Raw genomic sequence first — 20,896 nt, 5'->3', positions numbered from 1 at the left:
CCCTTCCTCGTTCAACACCCGTGGAACCAGACCCCGCCCTCTCCTATTGCGGTCATAACAGCGACTCGAGACAAAAACGTTGTAATAACTTCCGAGGTCTAAAAAGGCTTTTTTTACACAACACCGAGAATGGAGCGCAATATGTCGATATTAAGTCAACAATCAGCATCGTGAAGATGCTCTAAATTAAGTTACGACCAGAGGCGGATAAAGGTCAGTTGTTGACGGCCCCGGGCATAAAAAAAAATTAATATTACGCCCCTTAAATTAGGAAAAAAGTATAAAGTAGGGGCCAAAGGCGCGGTCGCTGTGCCCACCGTTAAATCCACCTCTATGTACGGCTCGCATGCACATTAACTGAGTTTTCATCAGCCTGATGACCAATTTTCATCTTATTTGGTTAAACTAAACGTTGAATCCGAAGGTTTTAACAACTGGCTGTTGCGAAGATATATTTTGGAAAGAGAAAATTCAACTGCCCCTGCGGGGAATCGAACCCACTAGACTACAGAGTCAACGAATCTCTCAATCTTTCCTTGGAGCTCGTGTACACTGAAAAGGACCGTACATGGACGGCCAGACCAGACTCAGGCCAAGCTCACAACTGCTGACGCTGCCACCAGATGGCGACTTATGGAAGGATGACGTCACTTTCCGCTACCACACGAAGGTTTTTAACAACTGGCTGTTGCGAAGATATATTTTGGAAAGAGAAAATTCGACCGGAAAGTGAAAGGACGTGGGTTCGATTCCCAGCAGGGGCAGTTGAATTTTCTCTTTCCAAAATATATCTTCGCAACAGCCAGTTGTTAAAAACCTTCGTATGGTAGCGGAGAGTGACGTCATCCTTCCATAAACGTTGAATTGCAGGATTCTGTGATCTTTTCATAAATAGTTCTCCTTTCGATCATATCTGGGGCTACGGTTTCTTGCTGAGATTTAAATCCAGTTAGAAAAATAGTACGAATTTTATTTCTAGATAGATCGCGTTTTTCAGTCGGATGATTTTTTTTTTATTGTAAGTAAATTCAAAATACTTGCGAGCTTCTTTAACGTTGGCCAGCTACAAGTGAAATTCAATTCTCCAAAGCGTACTAATAATACGCTTAATACGTATTAATAGTACGCATCTTTAATAGGCGCGCTTTGGTATTCTCCCGCTGCGCGTAAGTTAGTTTCTGCACGGGCTCTCTTTATAAACTCGCTCAATGTAAATGAGCCTTTAAATCGTCATTTCAAATATTAAAAAAAATTAATAAAAGTAACGATAGAACAAACAACAAATGTAACTTGCTCGATGCTCTAAGAAAGGAATTCGGCCCTTAGGACTAAAACTTTTTAAAACAAATAAAATAAAGGATCAATTTTAAAATAAGATGAAAATGAAAGAATGAGTGGGGAAATAAGAAAGAATGGTAGTAGAGTAGGGGAAAAAATTCTTTGTTGTAAATAAGCCTTTTACGCTATTTTTTTCCGACCGGCTTTTCCATAAAATGACGACTCTTTAACTACAAGTATAAGGAGCTTTCTTTCCAAGCGCCTTGAAATCAAGTTATGCTGACGTCACACGGTATGCTCCCGGGAAGATAAAGACGCCTTCATATATATATATAGGGGTTCCTTGTACGATCGTAGTTCAATGAAGGGAGGGAGAAAATTAGCGACCTTGAACCGGTAAAGTTCCTCCTTGAAGAAAAGAAAAACACTGACAGCGGAAAAGAGCGCGAGACTTAGGTTTTCTTGCTAAAAAAAGTGGAAAAAGTGACCTGGGCCCGAAAATAGGTAATAAAAGTGACCAGCTTCTAAAAAAGTGACTTTTAGGGAAAAAAGTGACCCGTGCCGAGCCCTGAGGGCTTGATGCTGAGGCCATATATTTGCAGACGTTCGAATAACAACCTTAGATGTTCGATGTGCTCTTCTGGTGATTTCGAGGCTACCAGTATGTCATCAACAAAGGCATAAACAAATGGAAGTCCACGAGTGACCTCGTCAATAAACCTTTGGAATGTGGCTGCAGCGTTGCAAAGGCCAAATTGCATTCGAGTGCTCTCGAATAACCCAAACGGTGTGATAATAGCACTTTTATGGACATCTTCCGGATGTATAGGAATCTGATGATAGGCCCTAATGAGATCTATGTGGGAAAAGATTTTACTACCATGCAATTCAGATGTAAAGTCCAGAACATTTGGAACACTGTACCGGTCCTTCACAGTCTGTGCATTTAAAGCTCGGTAATCACCAACTGGACGCCATTCATCACTGTCCTTTTTTGGGACCAAGTGCAGAGGTGATGCATAGCAGCTGTTAGATGGTCGTAAATGGCCGAGGTCAAGCATCTGCTGAAATTCTTGCTTCACGATTTTCAATCGATCAGGAGCTAGACGTCTTGGTTTGGCATGCACAGGTGGACCAACAGTCTCAATATGATGCACGACAGAGTGTTTCACAGGTTGTCCTGGTTTGATGATGTCGGGAAACTTGCTGAGAAGGCTGTGGTAGATGGTGTCACCTTCGATGAGTTTGATTGAGTGAACTTCTGCAATGTGAAGATCACAGTCAGTACTGAGTTTTGTTGTCCTATCCAGCAAACATCGTCGTCGGAGATCCGGAACAAGATCAAAGTTGAACAGAAAGTCTGCCCCAATGATGGGTGTGGAAACATTAGCCAGTAGGAAAGTCCAAGTGAAATTACGACGGAGATTGAAATCTAATGTCACCCTCTTTTGACCATAAACACTAATGGATGAAGCATTAGCAGCAGAGAGCTTCATAGTGGCGTCGCAGCGTCGTTGTGATGGTGATGCTGGAAGGATAGAAACATCGGATCCAGTGTCAATCAGGAATCGAATTTTGGAATTTCTGTCCATGGTAAAAAGGCGACGAGATGCCTGTGGCAAGGAGCATGTCGCGATTACTCCTCGCCCGCCCCGTTTTTTTGAAACTTGCACGGCGACACGCACTTTTTGGCGTTGTTGCCGAATTTGTTGTGATACCAGCAGTTTTCCGATCGTGGATGCGGACTGCGCGCACGTGAGGTACGTTGACGAGAGTTGCTTCGCGAACGCAGGACGTTTTTCAACTCGCGGCGTAACTGAGCCACTTCGTCCCGAAGTTGCGCGACGGAATCCGGCTGTTGCGGTTTCTCAACTGCGTCAACATGCTGAGGGTTGACTTCGTGAATTTTGTCGGCGAGTTGAGCAGCTTTCTCGAGAACGAGTGGAGTGACAGCAGCGAGAATGGACTGAGTTGATGCCGGTAGGTGTTGGAGAAAAAGCTCCATCAGCAATTCGTCGGAGACAGAATGCGATTCTGCTCGTCGTCGCAATTCGCGGAGAATGTCGGATGGTTTCCGATCTCCCAATGACCCGCATGTTAAGAGCTTTCGAAGTTGAGTGGACGACGACTCGCTCGACCGTTTAATCAGTTCCGATTTCAGCCTTTCATACGGATCCGTGGCCGGCGGATTAACGAGAATGTCTCTGACAAGAGCCGCACTTTCCGGAGGCAGATTCGCGACAACATAGTTGTACTTTGTGACAGATTCGGTTATCGGTTTCGGAACAGCGAGAGCGAAAGTGCTTTCACACATGATAAACCACAGCGCTGGATCATGGTGGTTAAAAAGTGGTACCTGAACGGCACTTACTTCCATGATGAAAATCCAGGAAATGTGATGTCAAGTTCCGGAAAGCGAAAGTTCACTCACGGGAAACGCCAGTAGATTGCCTCGTGCTGCAGTGAAGAAACTGGAACTTGTTTGAAGTCCGCGGTCACCATACTTTGGGTTATGAGGTTGCGTGATTTGGATAAAATGATGGATTCAGGATAATTGATTAATTTCTTAAAATAATTATTTATTTACAACACGAAACATAAGACGAAATAAAAAATCTACGGAGCGACATGTTAAGCTCTTGATGGTTCGATCGCTTCTCTCGCGATTTCCCGCGTGACAATCCAATCGCGTCGGCTTTACAAGTGCCGCCATCTGTGAGATAAAATATAAATCGAATCTCACCACAAAGTATAGGTGTTTCCTTTCGTGGAATGATAATCTCGTGAATAATAAGCCATCAGTGAATGATAATCTCGGGTATACGAACTCTTAAAACTTCATATTTAGCTTTATATATCTTAAAGTTTTATATTTTCTTTCTGAAGATGTTTAATCGGAAAAAACGATTTAAAAAAATTCAAAATACAAAGCTGCCGACGTAAAAACGTGTTTTCCGCGCGGCTATTAATGGAATACAATAACGATTATACAGGAATTTCGGCAACCAAGGTCATGCCCCTGATAAATGATTGCCGATAAACGCTACGAAAACGAAGTCGCGTCTTTGCCAGTTGCTTAAATGCGGTCACAGACTTTTTTTTTACGGCTGCTCGATGGAAATGACTACGGCTGTCCTCTATGGGTGTTTTCCGTAACGACGACGGTAACCATTGACGCCACGACAACGTGAAAGCTCGCGTAAAATCTATTTTTCTGCCAAAATCCGGAGAAATTTTAACAAATACGGAGAGCGGGAGGAAAGATGAAAAATCGGGAGAGTTGGCAGGTCTGAGAAACGTTTTCAAATTGAAATTATACTTCTAGGATCAACGGTTCACCGTAAAATGTCATAACCGCCCCCCCCCCCCACACACACGTTTGCTATGTACCCTGTACCTTTTATCTACACTAAAAAACCTCATCACATATATTTTTAACAAGTGTGTAATGAATTTCATCAAAATTTCAAAAAAAAAAGTTTATTCATTCATGAATAATACAAATACAAGCATGAAAGTGAAATAAAAAAGCTAGGACATCCTCATGCTTTGGCAACTCGAACAATAAGGTCTTTCCAAACACACAAACAATGCCGTCCAGAATTCCAGTAATATGGGTATTTTTCTTGAATGATTCCTATGTGAAGACAAAAGAAAAAACATCCGCCAGAAATTCATATAGTAATAAAGTGTTTGGCATAAGTCAAAAATCTAAAAATTTCTAAAAAACATTTTAGATTTTGTTATTAAATTATAAAGGGATATTTTAAAAAGAATAAGCACAGGCTAACTGCCATTTGTGCAATATTGCTAGTCAAGGCCTATACAAAAGAATGTGTTTTATTGCGACAGAGATAATTCAGAGAGGTTCCAGTCACCTATGGTAGTGCCCATGAGTGGTGCGGTGGTAGGATGTTCATTTACCACAGTGAAGGTTGCTGTCAGGTCCCATTCGAAGCAAAAAATAATACAGATAAAATATTTTTCCTAACAAGTTTGAGGTGACCACTGACAAATGGCTCCTTAATTTCCAACCCAACTCATTAAAGGCACTAAAATGTAGTTGATATGGTAACGTAGAGGTATGGCCAGAGTTGGTACGTGGTGAAGTAGTCAACTATAATATTGTATATTGCTTCTCAGCCTTTTGGCTAAGATAAAAGCGTAGTCAACTATGGTATTAGCAGGATTGGGTTTTTGACGTCAAGTATTGGGTGCAAATAGGTTGTTCATAAACAGGAGAATCCTTGAAATCAATTAGCAGGTTTCTTGCACATATTGTAACCCCAATGAATTTGAGACCTGGCCTCACGTACTAATGGCATGCTCAGCTTACAATTCCTTTATATGTAAATATTTCGGCACACACAGATATACCTCTTTCATTGTCTCCCTCAAAAATTGAGAACAAAATTAAAATCGTTTATTCCATTTGCTGTCTGATATAATAACCTTTAGAGATCTTTTTGGACCAAATCTCTCCACTTAGTAAATAAAAAATTGGGAAAAATATTCATCAACATGTTGTGATATACATATTTCACTAACCATAATCATTTAAACCATCTTGTAAACAGAAGGGTTCATTTATAATAACCAAGGCCCAGATGTTGTTGACCTAAAAATTCTCAAAAAATAACCATAAAACATGCCCTAAAAACTCAAAGAATTTCATAAAAATGACAAAAAATCAATCGGAATAACAATACGAAGTTCTTGAAAATCAGTTATGCTCAAAAGTCTAAGGGAAAAGTTTCAAGAACAAAATCTGATTTTTTTTTTCTTTCATCCCCCCCCCCCCCACCTCAACATTTCATCAAAAATTACCAATAGAATTTGCCTAATAACAGATAAACACTAAGTAAACAAAGCCACGTCTTTGCCAGTTGCTTAAATGCGATCACCAATACTTTTTTATGGCTGCTCAACGGAAATGGCCACGGCTGCCGTCTATGGATGTTTTCCCTAACGACGACGGTAGTCATTGACGTCACGACAACGTGAAAGCTCACAGAAAATATAATTTTCTGCCAAAATCCGGAGAAATTTTAACAAATACAGAGAGCAGGAGGAAGGGTTAAAAATCCAGTCTCCCACCTAAATCCGGAGAGTTGACAGGTCTGATAACCTATGTGTAAATTTCATACCATTGGATAACTGAACACACAGATTTTCAAGTCAGTATGAACTTGCTACATAAGCATTAAATCACTAAAATATCATGAATTTCAATGACGTTAAATCTGAGTGAATATTGCATTTAAAAATATAGGGGTTTTTTGCAAATGATTTCTCAGAGCAAGAATTTCACTAATTGGAAGTTTTAGCACACAGGGTCAACATAAAAAGTTCTTTTTCCCTTTTTCTAAGCATACAGCCCTTTGTAAAATTTAAGGCATTTTCAGCAACAGCATGTCATTTGAAAAAATATTAAATTGAAAGTATGTTTTTAAAGTCAACGGTTGCAGAGATATCTGCTGTACAAACATTTGGAACAGCCTATATAGGTACAATCATGTTTTTTGTGCCAAATATATTAATTAAAAAAAAATAATGCTTGTTCTTCTATAGTCTGATGAAATATATTAAAGAATAATTTAGAAAAAAGAAAATGTTTAGAAAACTCATGCCACGCGTCTTCTAAAAAAAAAAAAGTTTGAAAAATTGTGTTATTACAAAAAAATTCATGAAAATTAAGTTTAAAAAATTAGATTGTATTGTATGATTTTTTTTTATAAAAAGATTAGAATTTTTTTCAAATCATATTCTGAATTTTTCGTGAGCACATTTTAGTGAAAATTTCTTTTAAATTTGCAAAGTCATGATTTATTTTCATAAACAATGTTGTTCGAATGGTTAGTCTTTGAAATGTCATTTGTGCCATTAGAATTTTTTTTCCTTGGAAAGTTTTTGAAATGTGTACATAAAATTTTTCATGGTCAACAAATATGTTTGAAGCAATAAATAAAAGTAATAATTGAAATCTGAGATGATGGGTTTCGTTTTGATATTATTTTAATGTTTTAAAATAGGAGTGACCTAGTCTTATTTTGATGAATTTTGTGCGATGAACAAGAAAAAATATATTGACAGTCAAAAAATTATTTTTTTTTACCACCCAATCAATCTCTTATTTTATTTATTTAGGAGAAATTTTAAATAAAAGTTGTTTCAGTAACTGCTGTACCTCTGATCTAAAAATGTTAGAAAAAAAAAGTTGACAATTTTTTTGCATATAAATTTCCCAAATGTTAGTGTACAAATTATTTTTATTTCTATTCTGTATGTTTTTGCGAACACCTTAGTGAAAATTCACTTGAATATATTGAAAATTAAAAAGTTATGATTTATTTTCTTAAACACTGCAGCTTACAAATCGAGCCTTGGAACATTGAGCCGCATCTTTTTTTGATAAATTTTAACTTTTTTTTCTCAAAAAGTTTTATTGATATGCAAATAATATTTTACACAGTGAGTAAGGATGGTGAAAACGACAAATAAAAAAAAATCATTAAAATCTGCGACTATGGGTGTCATTTCGGCATTTTGCTGGATGATTTGAAATCGAATGGCCCATGCCTCAAAAATTTGCCAACCCTGTATATTAGAAAGAAAACTATAAAAAAAGTCCATAGAAGCAATGGCAAGGTGGTGTATGTTATCTAGAGACCCTATTGTGTTATGGAGGTCTTGATTCATTTATAAATTCATTGCCATAGATCAGTGGTTCTCAACAAATGCGCCACAGTGCTCTGAAGAAAAATAAAATAGATCAGTAAATTTGATGAATAAGTTAAAAAAAAGGTCTATGGGACTCCACCATAGAAATTATATACTAAAAAACGATGCACGAGTGGTTGAGAACTGCTACCGTGGATCAAGACAGTGGTTCTCAAACTTTTGTCATTCGTGGCTTCCTTGCCAAATTTATGATTCATCTACAGCTTTCCAGAATAATTTAGTAGATATTTTCACTTATGAAAGAACCATCTGAAAGCATAAATAAGCAAACAAATCAATCTCTCCAGTTCACCTCTACATCCCTAACAAAGGTTGACAACTTGACGCACACTTTGAGAAACAACAGATGAAGAGCAATCATTGTTTTATTATTTTATAAGAATAAAAAAATGGGTAGGCTTTGTCATAGACATGGCCATGAATTTTGATGTGAATAGGTACAATTTTCCTTTCTCTTCAGCATTGAAATCACAGGCCCAATATTATTTTCTGTTGAAGGCAGGTTTCTGCTTAATACAGGTTCGTTAAAGAGTTTACAGATTTTACTGTATAAAACCAAACAAGACCTAACTTGAATGATAGGTAAAAGTTTATCAGTGCTGGGCAAATGCCCAAAATGGGAAAAAAATAGTCAAGCAACAATGGTTCGTGAGACTCAAGAAGGACATGTCTAATTGGCTACTGTGGTTCCCAAACAATGCCTTCAGACACGTTCATCCCTTTACAATGGTTTGTTACTTCTTTGAAGCTGCTGGTATATGGAGAAATCCCAGGCAGCGCTGGGTATAATAGCTAGTCATCCATTAAAATTAAAATGTCAAAAGCTTATTAGAAATTATGTAGATGAGACAAATGTAGATGAAACATTCACATTAATTCACCAGAACTTGCTAATGAGCATCTTTAACGGACGCATTGACGATGCCACCAGAACTTTTGTCAAGCAACACAACTTTAATGTGTTAGAGACTGGAATCATTTATTTTTAAGGGATATTCAAAATTTCCTCACTTTTACTACCTCCCACTCCTAATTAGATCATGGCCTGCAACCGTCTCAGTGAAGAGAAAGAAAAGCACACGTTCAAAAAAGGCTGGAAGATGTGCAGTCTGTTTCTGTGTAATGCTTATGTGTAGTGTTGTCATCTGTAATTAATTTTTCTAACTATGAGTGAAATGCAATGACTGAATAATTGTATCATTGCTCTGTAGAGAGACTTGAAGTTGGAACCACAGAAAATCAACTTCAGCTGGCCACCATTGTGGCAACAGTAGGGTTCGAACACGTGTCCTTGAAATGAAAGTCCACCACTATGACCACTCAACCAACACAGCAGCTCGCTTTGCTACCAAAGAGGCTAAGAATGTTGTTTGTTATCTAAATCTCAATCACTTGATCAAAACGGTTACTAGGCTCTTCAGGAGAGAATTCAGTTTTTAGATAAATAATTTATTTTACAGGGCCAAATTTACAAATTAAAGGATTTGTAAAATAATTCACAATATTCACAAATGACTCACATAATTCTTCATTATTGGTTCGTGTATCATCTGTGTCCATCTGTTCTTGTTCTTCTACTTGTTCATTTTCTTCACTAGATTTGTCAATGCAACCAGCTTGAAAAAAAAAAAACAATCTATAAATACAGTTAAAAGCTTTCATAAAATAAGCTAATATTAGAAATATCACAGGGACAAACACCAGGGTTCTGATTTAAATATATAAAGAGACATTCAGTGAAACATGTGTATAACGATATTGTCTATAATGATAAACTGCTTATAACAATATTTTCCACAGTCTTCCCCCCCCCCCACAGCAGAATTTTTATTTATTCAATGTATTTTGAACCTGCCTACAGTAATAATCACTTCTTAGATGCATCTGTCTATAACGATAAGTTTGCTTCTTTAGGAAGCTAGAAGTACATTTCCAGATTTTTTATCTCAAACCCCCCCCCCTTTGACCAAAAAAATTATCTGATGCCTTACATAGGCTGACCATGTCCTAGAAAACCAATTTTTTTTGCTAATAAATGTGTTGTCGCAAAAGCACTTTTCGGAATGCTTGTTTTAATTAGGCAATATTCAATATATATGTATGTTTTAAATATTATATAAATATTTGTTTTTTGATGTACTTAATGTTCCTTATGCAAGATGAAAGTGTAGCGAGGTGTATGTTCCTTGATTTTCGTATACAGGATGGTTAACAAAGAATTTTCCAATATCAGAATGATTCTGCACTAGGAATCGACCATTAACTAAAATTGTTCATAAAACATAGACCACATTTACCTTCTCATATTCACTTATATTATTCATCATATTCTGTGTTTTTAATTCCTAGGAAACAATTTTGAAATTGGGTGATTTTCAGTGAGTCACCCTGTATAGATATTGTTCTGGATAATTTCTCACAAGTCCTTCAAATAAGCAGAGAAACAATTTGTAGAACCTCACAGATTTATTTTGCAGAAAACAGCTATTTACATGACAAATAGAGTTCACGTATTGAGCATAAAGTCCAATAACTGACCCACCCTCTTGTGATCACATCACTTTTTATAAGTAAGGTCGAAGCTTCGAGAAAAAAAAAGATTCCAGAAAACTTCATTTCACAGTTTTCAAATTGGCATCGACACCAGAAAACTAATGTTTCAGAAGAATCTGGATGCTTTACACTGTACTTTCGCATTTCTCGTTCGGCAACAGGACATTGCGAAGTTTGTAAATTTTGGAGGGTTCTCAACAAAATGTTTTATCTATAATTTTCGTAACAATATTAACTTGATATATTGATTGTTGCGCAAGTATAATTTGATAAAATTACATTGTATGATACATGGTAATTAGCTCAGGTGAGTATAAAGGCATTTTTTTAGTTTTGACATTTTTAAAATTAGAATGAATTTCTCATTTGGATGTTTTTATTTCGGAGAATTTCCTTTGTGACCTACACTTTAGGAACCATTTCTCTAATTAAATATTTAATTATTAAATGAGAGATAGAGAAAATATTTAGAAATAAACTAGACGTACATATTGTATTATGGAAATGACGCATAGGTAATACTTGTATAAATGAAATAAATCATAAAGTGTATACAAGATTATTTTCTGTCAAAAAAATTTTGACTGCCTATCTCTTCTTTTGTGAGAAAGTCATTCACATTTTTCAAGCAGACAAATGAATCTGCTAAATTCTATTGCCAAATGCTAAAATATATATATATATAAGAAAAGTTGTAAAATATGAAAGAGGTTCTGGGACCGAGAGAAAACTTCAACTTGAACAGATATTTCAGCTATCAGAATTCAAGTTATTGCCAATTGACTGTACATTCATAACATTATACATACACAACATTGAATGCACAGATGCTCAAACTGTCTACATTAATAACCTGTCTATAAAAAAAAAATTCTAGGTCATACAGTATATAGAAAGGTTTCATTGCATAATATGCATGCATTTGCACTTTCATTTAAAGGTGTTATAATAGGGCCAATTTTGATTGAACTAAAACATTATGGAATTTTAATCCTGAAAAAAAGTTGGGAACATTGTGACAGTTGCTTTCATGAGTAAATAAATTACTTTAATTTGCTCCTGTTTTTGCTAATATATGAAGCTTTCAATGCTTAACATTTATTTCTAACAAACCTTGGACAAAGATTTACCTTATTATAAATTGCAAAAATAAAAATAATTTTCCCTATTTGAAAGTGAATAAATAAATTTAATTTTGTGAAATATTTTTTTAGTTTAGTAACTTTTTGAATGAAAATTGGATGAACAATAGTTAAAAGAGAACATTTCTAAATATATTGAAACAATGACATTCATCCTGGAAACTGTGTGGTTTGTGTTTGAGACTTTTTTATACATGAATCTACTAGAGGAAGGAATGGGACATCCTCAATTTAATTAGTTTAATTGGTTTATGAGTTTGAAAATATATTTGATAATGTTACAATTATGAAATATTTTCAAACTAGTATAATTATTTTTTTTTATTTTGAGGCATTCAACTTTTATTCAGATTCTTTCACTGCTGTTCTTGATGAATATGTGTAATTTCATGTTTTCAGAAAGATGATTTTTTTCCCTTCAAAGTTATTATACAGAGTGTCATATTTTATTTAAATCTGATCACAGGAATATAATTTTTGAAAGTTTTATCAATATTGTGGTCATGATTGACATACTTATTTCAATCATGATCACATCATAAATAGATGAGTGAATAATTTTGAATGCTGCCATCAATCAACTACTTCAAAAAGGGAACACCAGCATCATTTAGTACGGGACAACTCCAGGTTATAGTATCGCAGAGAGTTTTTCTCTAATAGGGTTGCCAATAAATGGAATAGCTTACTTCTGGGGTCATGAATTCTAACATGATTGACATGTTTAAAAAAATTACAATAGACACAGTGGGATAAATCGAGAAGTTATACATACTTAGATAAGACAATTATAATCTTTTTTATGGGCAGTGCAATATATGTTATAAATTATTATTATTTTTGGTAATATATGCTTTTATATTTGGTTTCTGTATTGTGTGGTTACATGACACCCATATTTTTTATGGGCATAATTTTTTCAGCCACCTCAATAGGCAATTTGCCTGTTGTGGCATTTGTATTTAAAAGCCTGTTGAATCACATTCCAGTGATTTGCAATACAGGGAGAATTTTTTTTTTCCTTTGCACAAAAGATAATACAGTAAAAGCGTATAAAACAATGGCAACAAACTGAAATTATTTTCTGTTTTAAACAGGTTTCTGTTTCATATGGCAAAACAATTATTTATTTCAACATATTGTTATGCAATCCTTGAATTTTAAGAATATGCTCCTACGCTTAAAGCAAATTTATAAGTACTATGTTCTTTGGCAAATTCAGAGAAAAATTAGACATTGTAGTACAAGATTGATCATGACAATCTCTGTCGTTATGCCAACATGAGAAAAATTTCTTTCCCAGATATTCAAAAACATATCCTTATATTTTTTTTTCAAAATTTGACTTCCCCTAAAACTTTAATCTGTTTTTCTAAAACAGTGCAGCACTCAAAACTATTTCGACTGAACAATCAAGTGAGCTCATTTCTTCTTGTAATTATCAGGGTAAAGTTATCATATACACTAAAACCTCCTCTTAAGGGACACTCCTCAGATGTGGTCAGCCCTCTTTTACGATCAAATAATAATTTTCCCATGTATAATTAACGTACACTTTTTAAACCCCTGATTAATGGCCAATCCTCTTTTATGAACAAACTTTTTTGTCCTATAGATGTCTGCAAAAGAGAGGTTTTACTGTATATCATTACAATAAACCCATCATAGAATGTAATGCTAAAACAAGAAATAGCTTCAAAGTAAATTTGTAGTGAAAAGATTAGCTACTCAAAGAAAGAGTTGAATTTTAAATTACCAATTAAAGAGGATTATTAACCCCTCAAGCCCGAAGGAGATTTAAATGGAATCACTGGTTTTTGCAGATATTTAGTAAAAAAATTATAACTTTTAAACTAATCATTGATTTAATTAGAAATTTTTTACGTTTATAAAATAAAATCTTGTATATAATATCATACAGTAACATTTGTATTACTTAAAAATTTACACTGGAACTTTGGTTTTGGAGCTTAATTCATTCTGCCAACATGCTCGTTATCCGAATCGCTCGTATTTTATTGAATCAAACTTTTCCATACAAAATAATTGATACTCTGATAATTTGTTCCACAACTATTCATTCACACAAAAATGGCTAACAAAAACAACATTAAATCAATATTACAACACAATAACAATGAATAACACAATAATGTCATAAATAAATATTCAATATTATAACAATTACAAATTTACTATAAACAACAAAAGAGAGGAGGACTATAGCTTAGGATGATTTACGAACTCTCTGGTGTTTGCTATCTTATTATTTTTATGTGACTGAAAAAGAACCTTATCCAATGACACTTCCTTTTGCTGTCTTCTTAAGATTTCTCCGGAATTGGAAATTGCATTGTCTCGTTGGACAGATTCATTGCTCGCTTTGCTACAGCTTGTTTTGACTGGTTCTTTTCTAGAAAATTACGCACAGATTCCAGGTTCCCACATTCTATACATATCTCTAGTCTCATTTGAAAAGTGAGGAACTTTTCATTTGTCTTCTCTAGATGATACACTGTCCATAAACTCTTACATGCAAAGGAAAACCATCAGTTCATCTAAGGTTAACTCCTGGCCGTGCTCTACCACCAGTCCTTGAATATCATCCTCATGCACCTCCAGTCCCATGGTGTTTCCCCAAGGACACTATCTCTTCGACAAATGTTCATGAGCCAGGCCCTCAAAGTCACGTTCAATAATATAATTAGCCCATAGTTTTCTACAAACAGAATTAACCATGCTACATTTAATTTTGTATCGTAAACAGTCACACTGAGGCGTGTATTAATTTTTCAAGTAAAGAATGCTGATCAACACCACTAAAGAAGAGGGGGGGATTCTCTTCTCTAGGGGGTGTTGCACTGACCGAGACTGTAAAGGAAATATTACCCACAATTCCACAGTACATATGTGAACGAAACCAAAAAACCATCAGCTCAGTTGTGATAATGTGAAAATTAATAAAGTGCACAACTTTGCTCATAATATGAATCATCGCTTGTTAATCGAGTAAAATTTGTTCAAAATTTTTGTTCGTTAACCAACGTCTTGCTGTATATGATATTTTCTTTGGTAAAATTGTTTTTTCACTTCTATGAAATTATAACATATCTTCCTAGCTGTAAAAAAAAACTATCAACTCAGTTTCAATTAAACAGGGCATTTTATCTCATGAGGCTTAAACATGCTCTTTACAATAATAATTATATAGAGGGTTTTTTAGCTCAATGGCCTAAAACATGCTCTTTACAATATATCTCAGATCCATACAAGTCAAGCAGCAAACATTCATCACTCACAATAAAATATGATAAATAAAAATAACAGAATAAACATATAGAGATTGTGAAATATTAACATGTATTAAAGAATTAAGATATGCAGTTGGCCACTCGACATTGAGGAGTTAAAACCAATTTTTTTTTTTTTTAAATTTAAAAAGATAAATTTATCTTGGACTGAACAGAATCAAATTCTGAAAAGAAAAAAAAAATCTGGCATGCTGCCCAAACTCATCATTTGTGGCTCATGCTGCAGCTAATCTAGCAGCAAAACAATGAAAAGTTTAGTTGATTTTCTATAGGTATAAACTTATTAAAAAAATAAATTTTTTACACATCTACAATCTAATTTGTTTTGTCGATGAAACTGATTTAAAAAAAAAAAATCTGTAGGCCTATATTTGTACTCATTTCAAATTATAGAACAAAATTTTCAATTTTGCCTTACTTATCCGTTGTTCATTAAAGCCAATTGAAATTGTAAAAAGTAGAGCTCTGTTTAGGACAGGAGTTTTACGAGCAAAAACTCAACAAAAAAAAAACTTTCAATTTGATGATTATGTGAAAATGTTTGATTTTTTCACTCTTTCTTCACTGTCACAACAACTCATACAATCAATTGTTAAAAGAAAATACCAAATCTTTTTAAAGAAATTAATGTGGTTATTTCCACTTAAAGAATTGATTTGAAACAGAATTACACACAATTTGTTGATTTTCCATCTTTTCCAGGTATCTGGCCGGACTTCAGCACCTGCTTCAATCTCTCTACTTCCTCCAAAGTTGAGGCTTTTTTGATAGCATTCTATATAGGAAAAAAAAGAGAAACATTATTCAACAGATATGGGGGGGGGGTCATTCAGGTATTACGTCAGCATTGATGGGGGAGGGGGGTTCTGATTTTGGTGACAAGAGGGGTTTGAATGATGCTTACATCACCAACCATCCTTTATAAAAACATGAAATATTCTTAATGGCATCTTACTCGGTATGTCAAAAATGAGAAAAACCTTTTGCTAGTTTGTGGAGACCTGAACCCTATTGATAAGTCCCCTACAGAACCACTTTAGTGATCTCTAAATGTTTCACAGATCCAAGTGGTCTGGAACTGTGCCCTGCCTCACTCAAGTGATCCATAATTATGCCGTGGATCACTTGAGTAATCTGGGAAAGTGCAGCTGGTAACTTGAGTGATGTAGTGCTGCACTGGGGGGCCACTGCTTTACTGCTTTAAAACTGTGCCACGACACTTAAGGGATCTCTAAATGTGCCACTGATCGCTCAAGTATGGTGGAATCTCTCTAAAACTGTGTTGTGGGCCATTTAATTGATCAGTGTATGTGCCATGGGCCTACTTGAGTGATCTGAAAATATGCCACAGGACGCTTAAATGATCTGAAAATATGCCACAGGCCGCTTAAATGATCTGAAAATATACCGCATGTGTCAAAACCTAAGTGCGGGCTCCGCATCCGCACATACAAGTTTTGACAATAGGTTTATTCAGAGCTATTCAGACGATGCGGATGCGGAGCGAATTCGTCCGCATCTTTGGCTACTTTTTGAAGGTGATTTTTTATTTGCCATAAATACCCTTAAAAACACCATATGAGGGTCTCTGTTCATCAAATATGATGTACCCACATACGTCTATGCCTCTGTTTCCTTCTGAGATGGAGATATAGCAACTTTAACTGCCTTTTGTCCATATCTCACAATTTTATACAATAAAACCTGCCAACAATGGCCACTGACGGGACCAAAATTATAAGCCGTTCTGTTCATTACGAATATTTAATTGACTAAATACTTTAATAACTTTTAAATTTAATTTAAAAATTTTAATTTTTCTCTTTTCAAATTTTTTAAATTATTTAAAAAATTATAAATATTTGAAATATTATTTTAAATTTTTATTATTTTTTTAAATTTTTAATCTTTTAATTTTTTCAAACTTAAAAAAAAATTATTTTATTAAACAACGTTATCCACGTACGTGTTCACTCAGGGCCGGATTAAGACGTTTGAAGACCCTAGCACTTGAATATTTTTGGTGGTTCCCCGATACCTACAAGTTTATTTTACTCAATATTCAGTCTATAAACTTAAAAAATGAAATTTTATATTTCAGAAATGACTAATCTAAGGATGGGATTTCACTATAAAAGGTTTATGAAAGTTATTTTATAAAACTTGAAAAAACCAACTAATAAATTTATCGGTTGCATTAGAGCAAATGCAACCGATAAATTTATTAGTTGCTTTTTTTTAAATAATTGTTATAAAATTTTTATAGTGTAATCCGGCCCGGATTATACTATAAAGTTTTATAAAAGAACTTTTATGAAAGTTGAAAAATTCAACCAATAGGCGCATCGGTTGCATTCAAGAAAATGCAACCGGTGCACACACACACACACATTTTGCATTCAAAAAATTCAACCAATAAGATAATATTGGTTGAATTTTTCACGTTTTATCAAAGAGCTTTTACAAAACTTTTATAGTGTAATCCCAGCCTAAGGCTGGTATTACACTATAAAACTTGAAAAATGTAACCAATAAACACATCTGTTACATTCGAGCGAACTTAACTGATCGGCCTATAGGTTGCATTTTTCAAGTTTTATAAACTAACTTTTATAAAACTTTTATACTGTAATCCCGGCCTAAGACAGAATTGTGATATGAATATTTCTAAGCACAGACATTTTGAACGTTCCCACCCCTCCCCTTTTTTTCTACTTGCAAATTCTTTGATATCTCCTGAATTTTTTTTTTAGGAACATATTAGTTTTGGATGTTTTTGGAATTTTTCTTTCATATTTTTCCGGAAAGACGGATTTTTTTTTTCAAAATGTTTTGAAAATATTTGAAGACATTTTCTCCCATCGACTACTTGTGAGGATCGGAATTAAAACATCTTTATTCCCATATTCTATGTGGCTCTAGACTAAACCACCAAAGAATACCTCTAGGCTGCATATGGGCACTGAATCAGGGGTGAAGGAGAAAAACAGTTACAAAAATTGCGAAAAAATAGTTTTTATGCACGAATTTCGAACTAAAGATGCGGGCGATTCATCTGCATCTTCAGCGCTCGTTTGAAAGGGTATGCGGACCCGCATCCGCTCCGTGTGAAAGGGGCCTTAATGTAAATCTAAACTTGGATACATGGAGTTAGCTTTTGTTTCGAGTATGTGCTAATAGATGTATCTTGTCGCGAATGCCCATTTTGGTTGTGCCCTGTTTTAAATGGTTTTTTTTTCACAAGCTAAGACCCAAGGTGCATATATGTGCACCTAACTCAAATGGCCCAAGTAAAGATATAAACCAAAATTATATATAATCAATTTCTTTTTCTTTTTATGGCCATTTTAACATGCAATAAACCACAATCAATTAAAAGAAAAACGTATTACCACTTTTGGCTCAGGTTTGAAGAGGGAATGATAAAAAGGTATTGGTAAAATGGGACAACTGTTTTTCTTTCCCACATAATTGGTTGCAAAATGTTCGCAATTGTTCCACTATTTTCATTCTATTTCAAAATGGGATTTTTTTCCCTTTTTGAGCTGAAATCCTGCATTTTCGCTATTCATCCATTGTGAGGCTTTAGAATGGAAATCTAAGTATATCACAAATTACAATATTCTTTATAATGTACAATACCAAAGAAACAGATATTTTCTGAATTTTCTGCCAAGGTGAACTTGTAAAGAAAAGTCATTTGGTTTTTGCTGGGACTCGAACCCAGGCACTTTTGCATTCTGGACAAGAATGCTACCATCTACACCACTGCTATTGAAAAACACATGCGCCTTGTCCATATTCCTCTCTGGAATTTCTAATCAACACCACTGAAAACACAACCCTAAATTCCTTATTTCACGCACTGTGTCATGAGGCACTGAAATAGAGGCATCAGTAGCCTCTAGCCTCTCTTAACTTCAGCAAATTGGCCACCAGATGGGTCGGTAGAAATAGCGATGGGCTGAGAAAAAGTTGTCTAACAATACTTTTCATAGATTCCTCATTCATAAATTTTCCTTTCCTGTGATTTTCTACCCGACTATGTGTGATTCGTCTTGATGAGAGGTCATCTACATATTTATTATTGTTCACACTTCAAAATCTTCAATGTAAACCCTTACTTTTCTTCCATCTTATCTGATTTATTGCAATGCATATACACTGAAAATAAAATTTCATTGCTGTAAGTATAAAAATGAGATATGAGTGAAAATGTGTTTGGGACACTCTAAACAATAAAAAACTGAATTTGAAGGTTGATTGCAGGGAAAAAACACACATCAAACAAGTTTCGAAAGATAAATACTCCATATGCTATGCAAGTGTTTGGATTTAGTGCTGTTAAAAGATAAATAGTTTTTATTTTATGGAGGTGAAAAACAAACATTTTTTTTTTATATTACTCTTCATTTTAGTGACTTTATATTTGTGACTGAATGAATATTTATACCATAATTATTTCAAATGATGTGTCACAAAAAGCAAATTGACGACAATTTCATCAATTTAGAAAAAAAAAAAAAAATTTTCCGTCGAACATTGCTCTATTTTATATAATAATTTAGTTTCATTTTGCAATTCCCCAATTTTTAATAATGGGGTCATTCCATGTGAAATCAACACAATTTTTATATAAATTTTAACTCACCATCTCAGATTTTGATGAAACTTGGCACAGAGGTAGCCTACATGTAGATAAAGAAAACTACCCAATTTCATTAAAATATGTCAACCCATTTTGAAAATATGGCGGTGTGAAGTTGTCAAAATTCACTAAAAAACACCCCACGGCCATAATTTCAAATTGCTGTAGCAACTCTCCTAATTAAGCTAAAATGATGGGACAGGTGTCATTTTGCAGCATTTTCTATGGGCTTTCCTATGATATGCAACACAATATGGGTTTGAGATGAAATGTTTTTTTTTAATTTAAATTAAAATTTAAATTTTGAATTTATCAAAAAGCGCATCTTCAAAATTTTTCAAAAAATTATATTCAACATTTCACATTGTTGTTAACTAATTCCCTAAGTATGAAAGTGGGACTGTCATGGGTTCACAACTTTATAAAATTTCAAAAATATATATTTTACTAAAAAAATTGACATTTTTGTAAAATTTATAGATTTAAGCAGAAATATACATAACTTACCCATAAGTAAATTTTCACTTTTTTCATAAATTTATTTTTAATGTGTTTAAAATGCAAATAGTGACTATGATAGGTGATTATTTTATGGTTTAACTGGTTTAAACTACTTTAAACCAGTCCAACTGGTTCCAACTGCCTGTGGGCATAGGCGGACTGATCAGTCTTCATACTGATTCATTGGCAGTTGGATGTGAATGTTGTTGGTGATTAAATGTGATGGTATTAAGTTTCTTTTTTAAACGTTAATATTTTGTGATGTGTTGGTATTAGTGAAAAAAAAAATATTATTTCAGCGCCCAAAACACTGCATTTTAGCAGGACATAGTGGAACACACTCAGTATGTGTTTGCACTACACATCAAAATGTCAAACTTATGATAGAAAATGCTAAGCTCGGTTTGTTAACCAATGGAGAATTGGCCTCTTATAAACACTGTTTGGCAATTCATTGCCATAATGCAATTCATTGCATTATGGGAAACTGTAGTTCTTGCCCAGGAAGTGACCAAATAAAAAGTACACTACAAAATTCATTTGATAATAATATGGTTGAGAATATCACTTTTCGACAATGGGTTTCAGTAGGCAGATGTAACTTAGAAACCATACAGAAGACCTCATTGGAGTTTATCGAATTATTTTCTGAGAAATTGACCACACTGATACTCCATGATTTTCTAGCTAAGCAGCAAAGCTCTTTTGTAAATGAAGTCAAG

General features: G+C 34.5%; 1 protein-coding gene across 1 annotated transcript in view; it reads right to left on the bottom strand.

Annotated features, from left to right (window-relative positions):
* Positions 1-4,742: 4,742 nt before the first annotated feature.
* The window catches only part of LOC149076708 (U2 small nuclear ribonucleoprotein A'-like), an 82,758-nt gene continuing 66,604 nt past the window's right edge, over positions 4,743-20,896 (bottom strand). Inside the window, exons 7-9 of the mRNA XM_089244332.1 lie at positions 15,701-15,800; positions 9,540-9,635; positions 4,743-4,915 (exon numbers count right to left, since the gene is read on the bottom strand). Of these exons, the coding sequence (XP_089100458.1) occupies positions 4,914-4,915; positions 9,540-9,635; positions 15,701-15,800 (198 nt within the window). The 3' untranslated portion in view covers positions 4,743-4,913. The remainder of the gene's footprint in view (positions 4,916-9,539; positions 9,636-15,700; positions 15,801-20,896) is intronic.

Source organism: Pholcus phalangioides, unplaced genomic scaffold, assembly GCF_987345545.1.
Source record: "Pholcus phalangioides strain wild (caught in Gottingen) unplaced genomic scaffold, Ppha-v1.0 ptg000015l_1, whole genome shotgun sequence".
In the NCBI taxonomy this organism is placed as follows: domain Eukaryota; kingdom Metazoa; phylum Arthropoda; class Arachnida; order Araneae; family Pholcidae; genus Pholcus; species Pholcus phalangioides.
The sequence above is the reverse complement of the archived record's forward strand: the minus strand, read 5'-3'. Positions and strand labels throughout refer to the sequence as shown.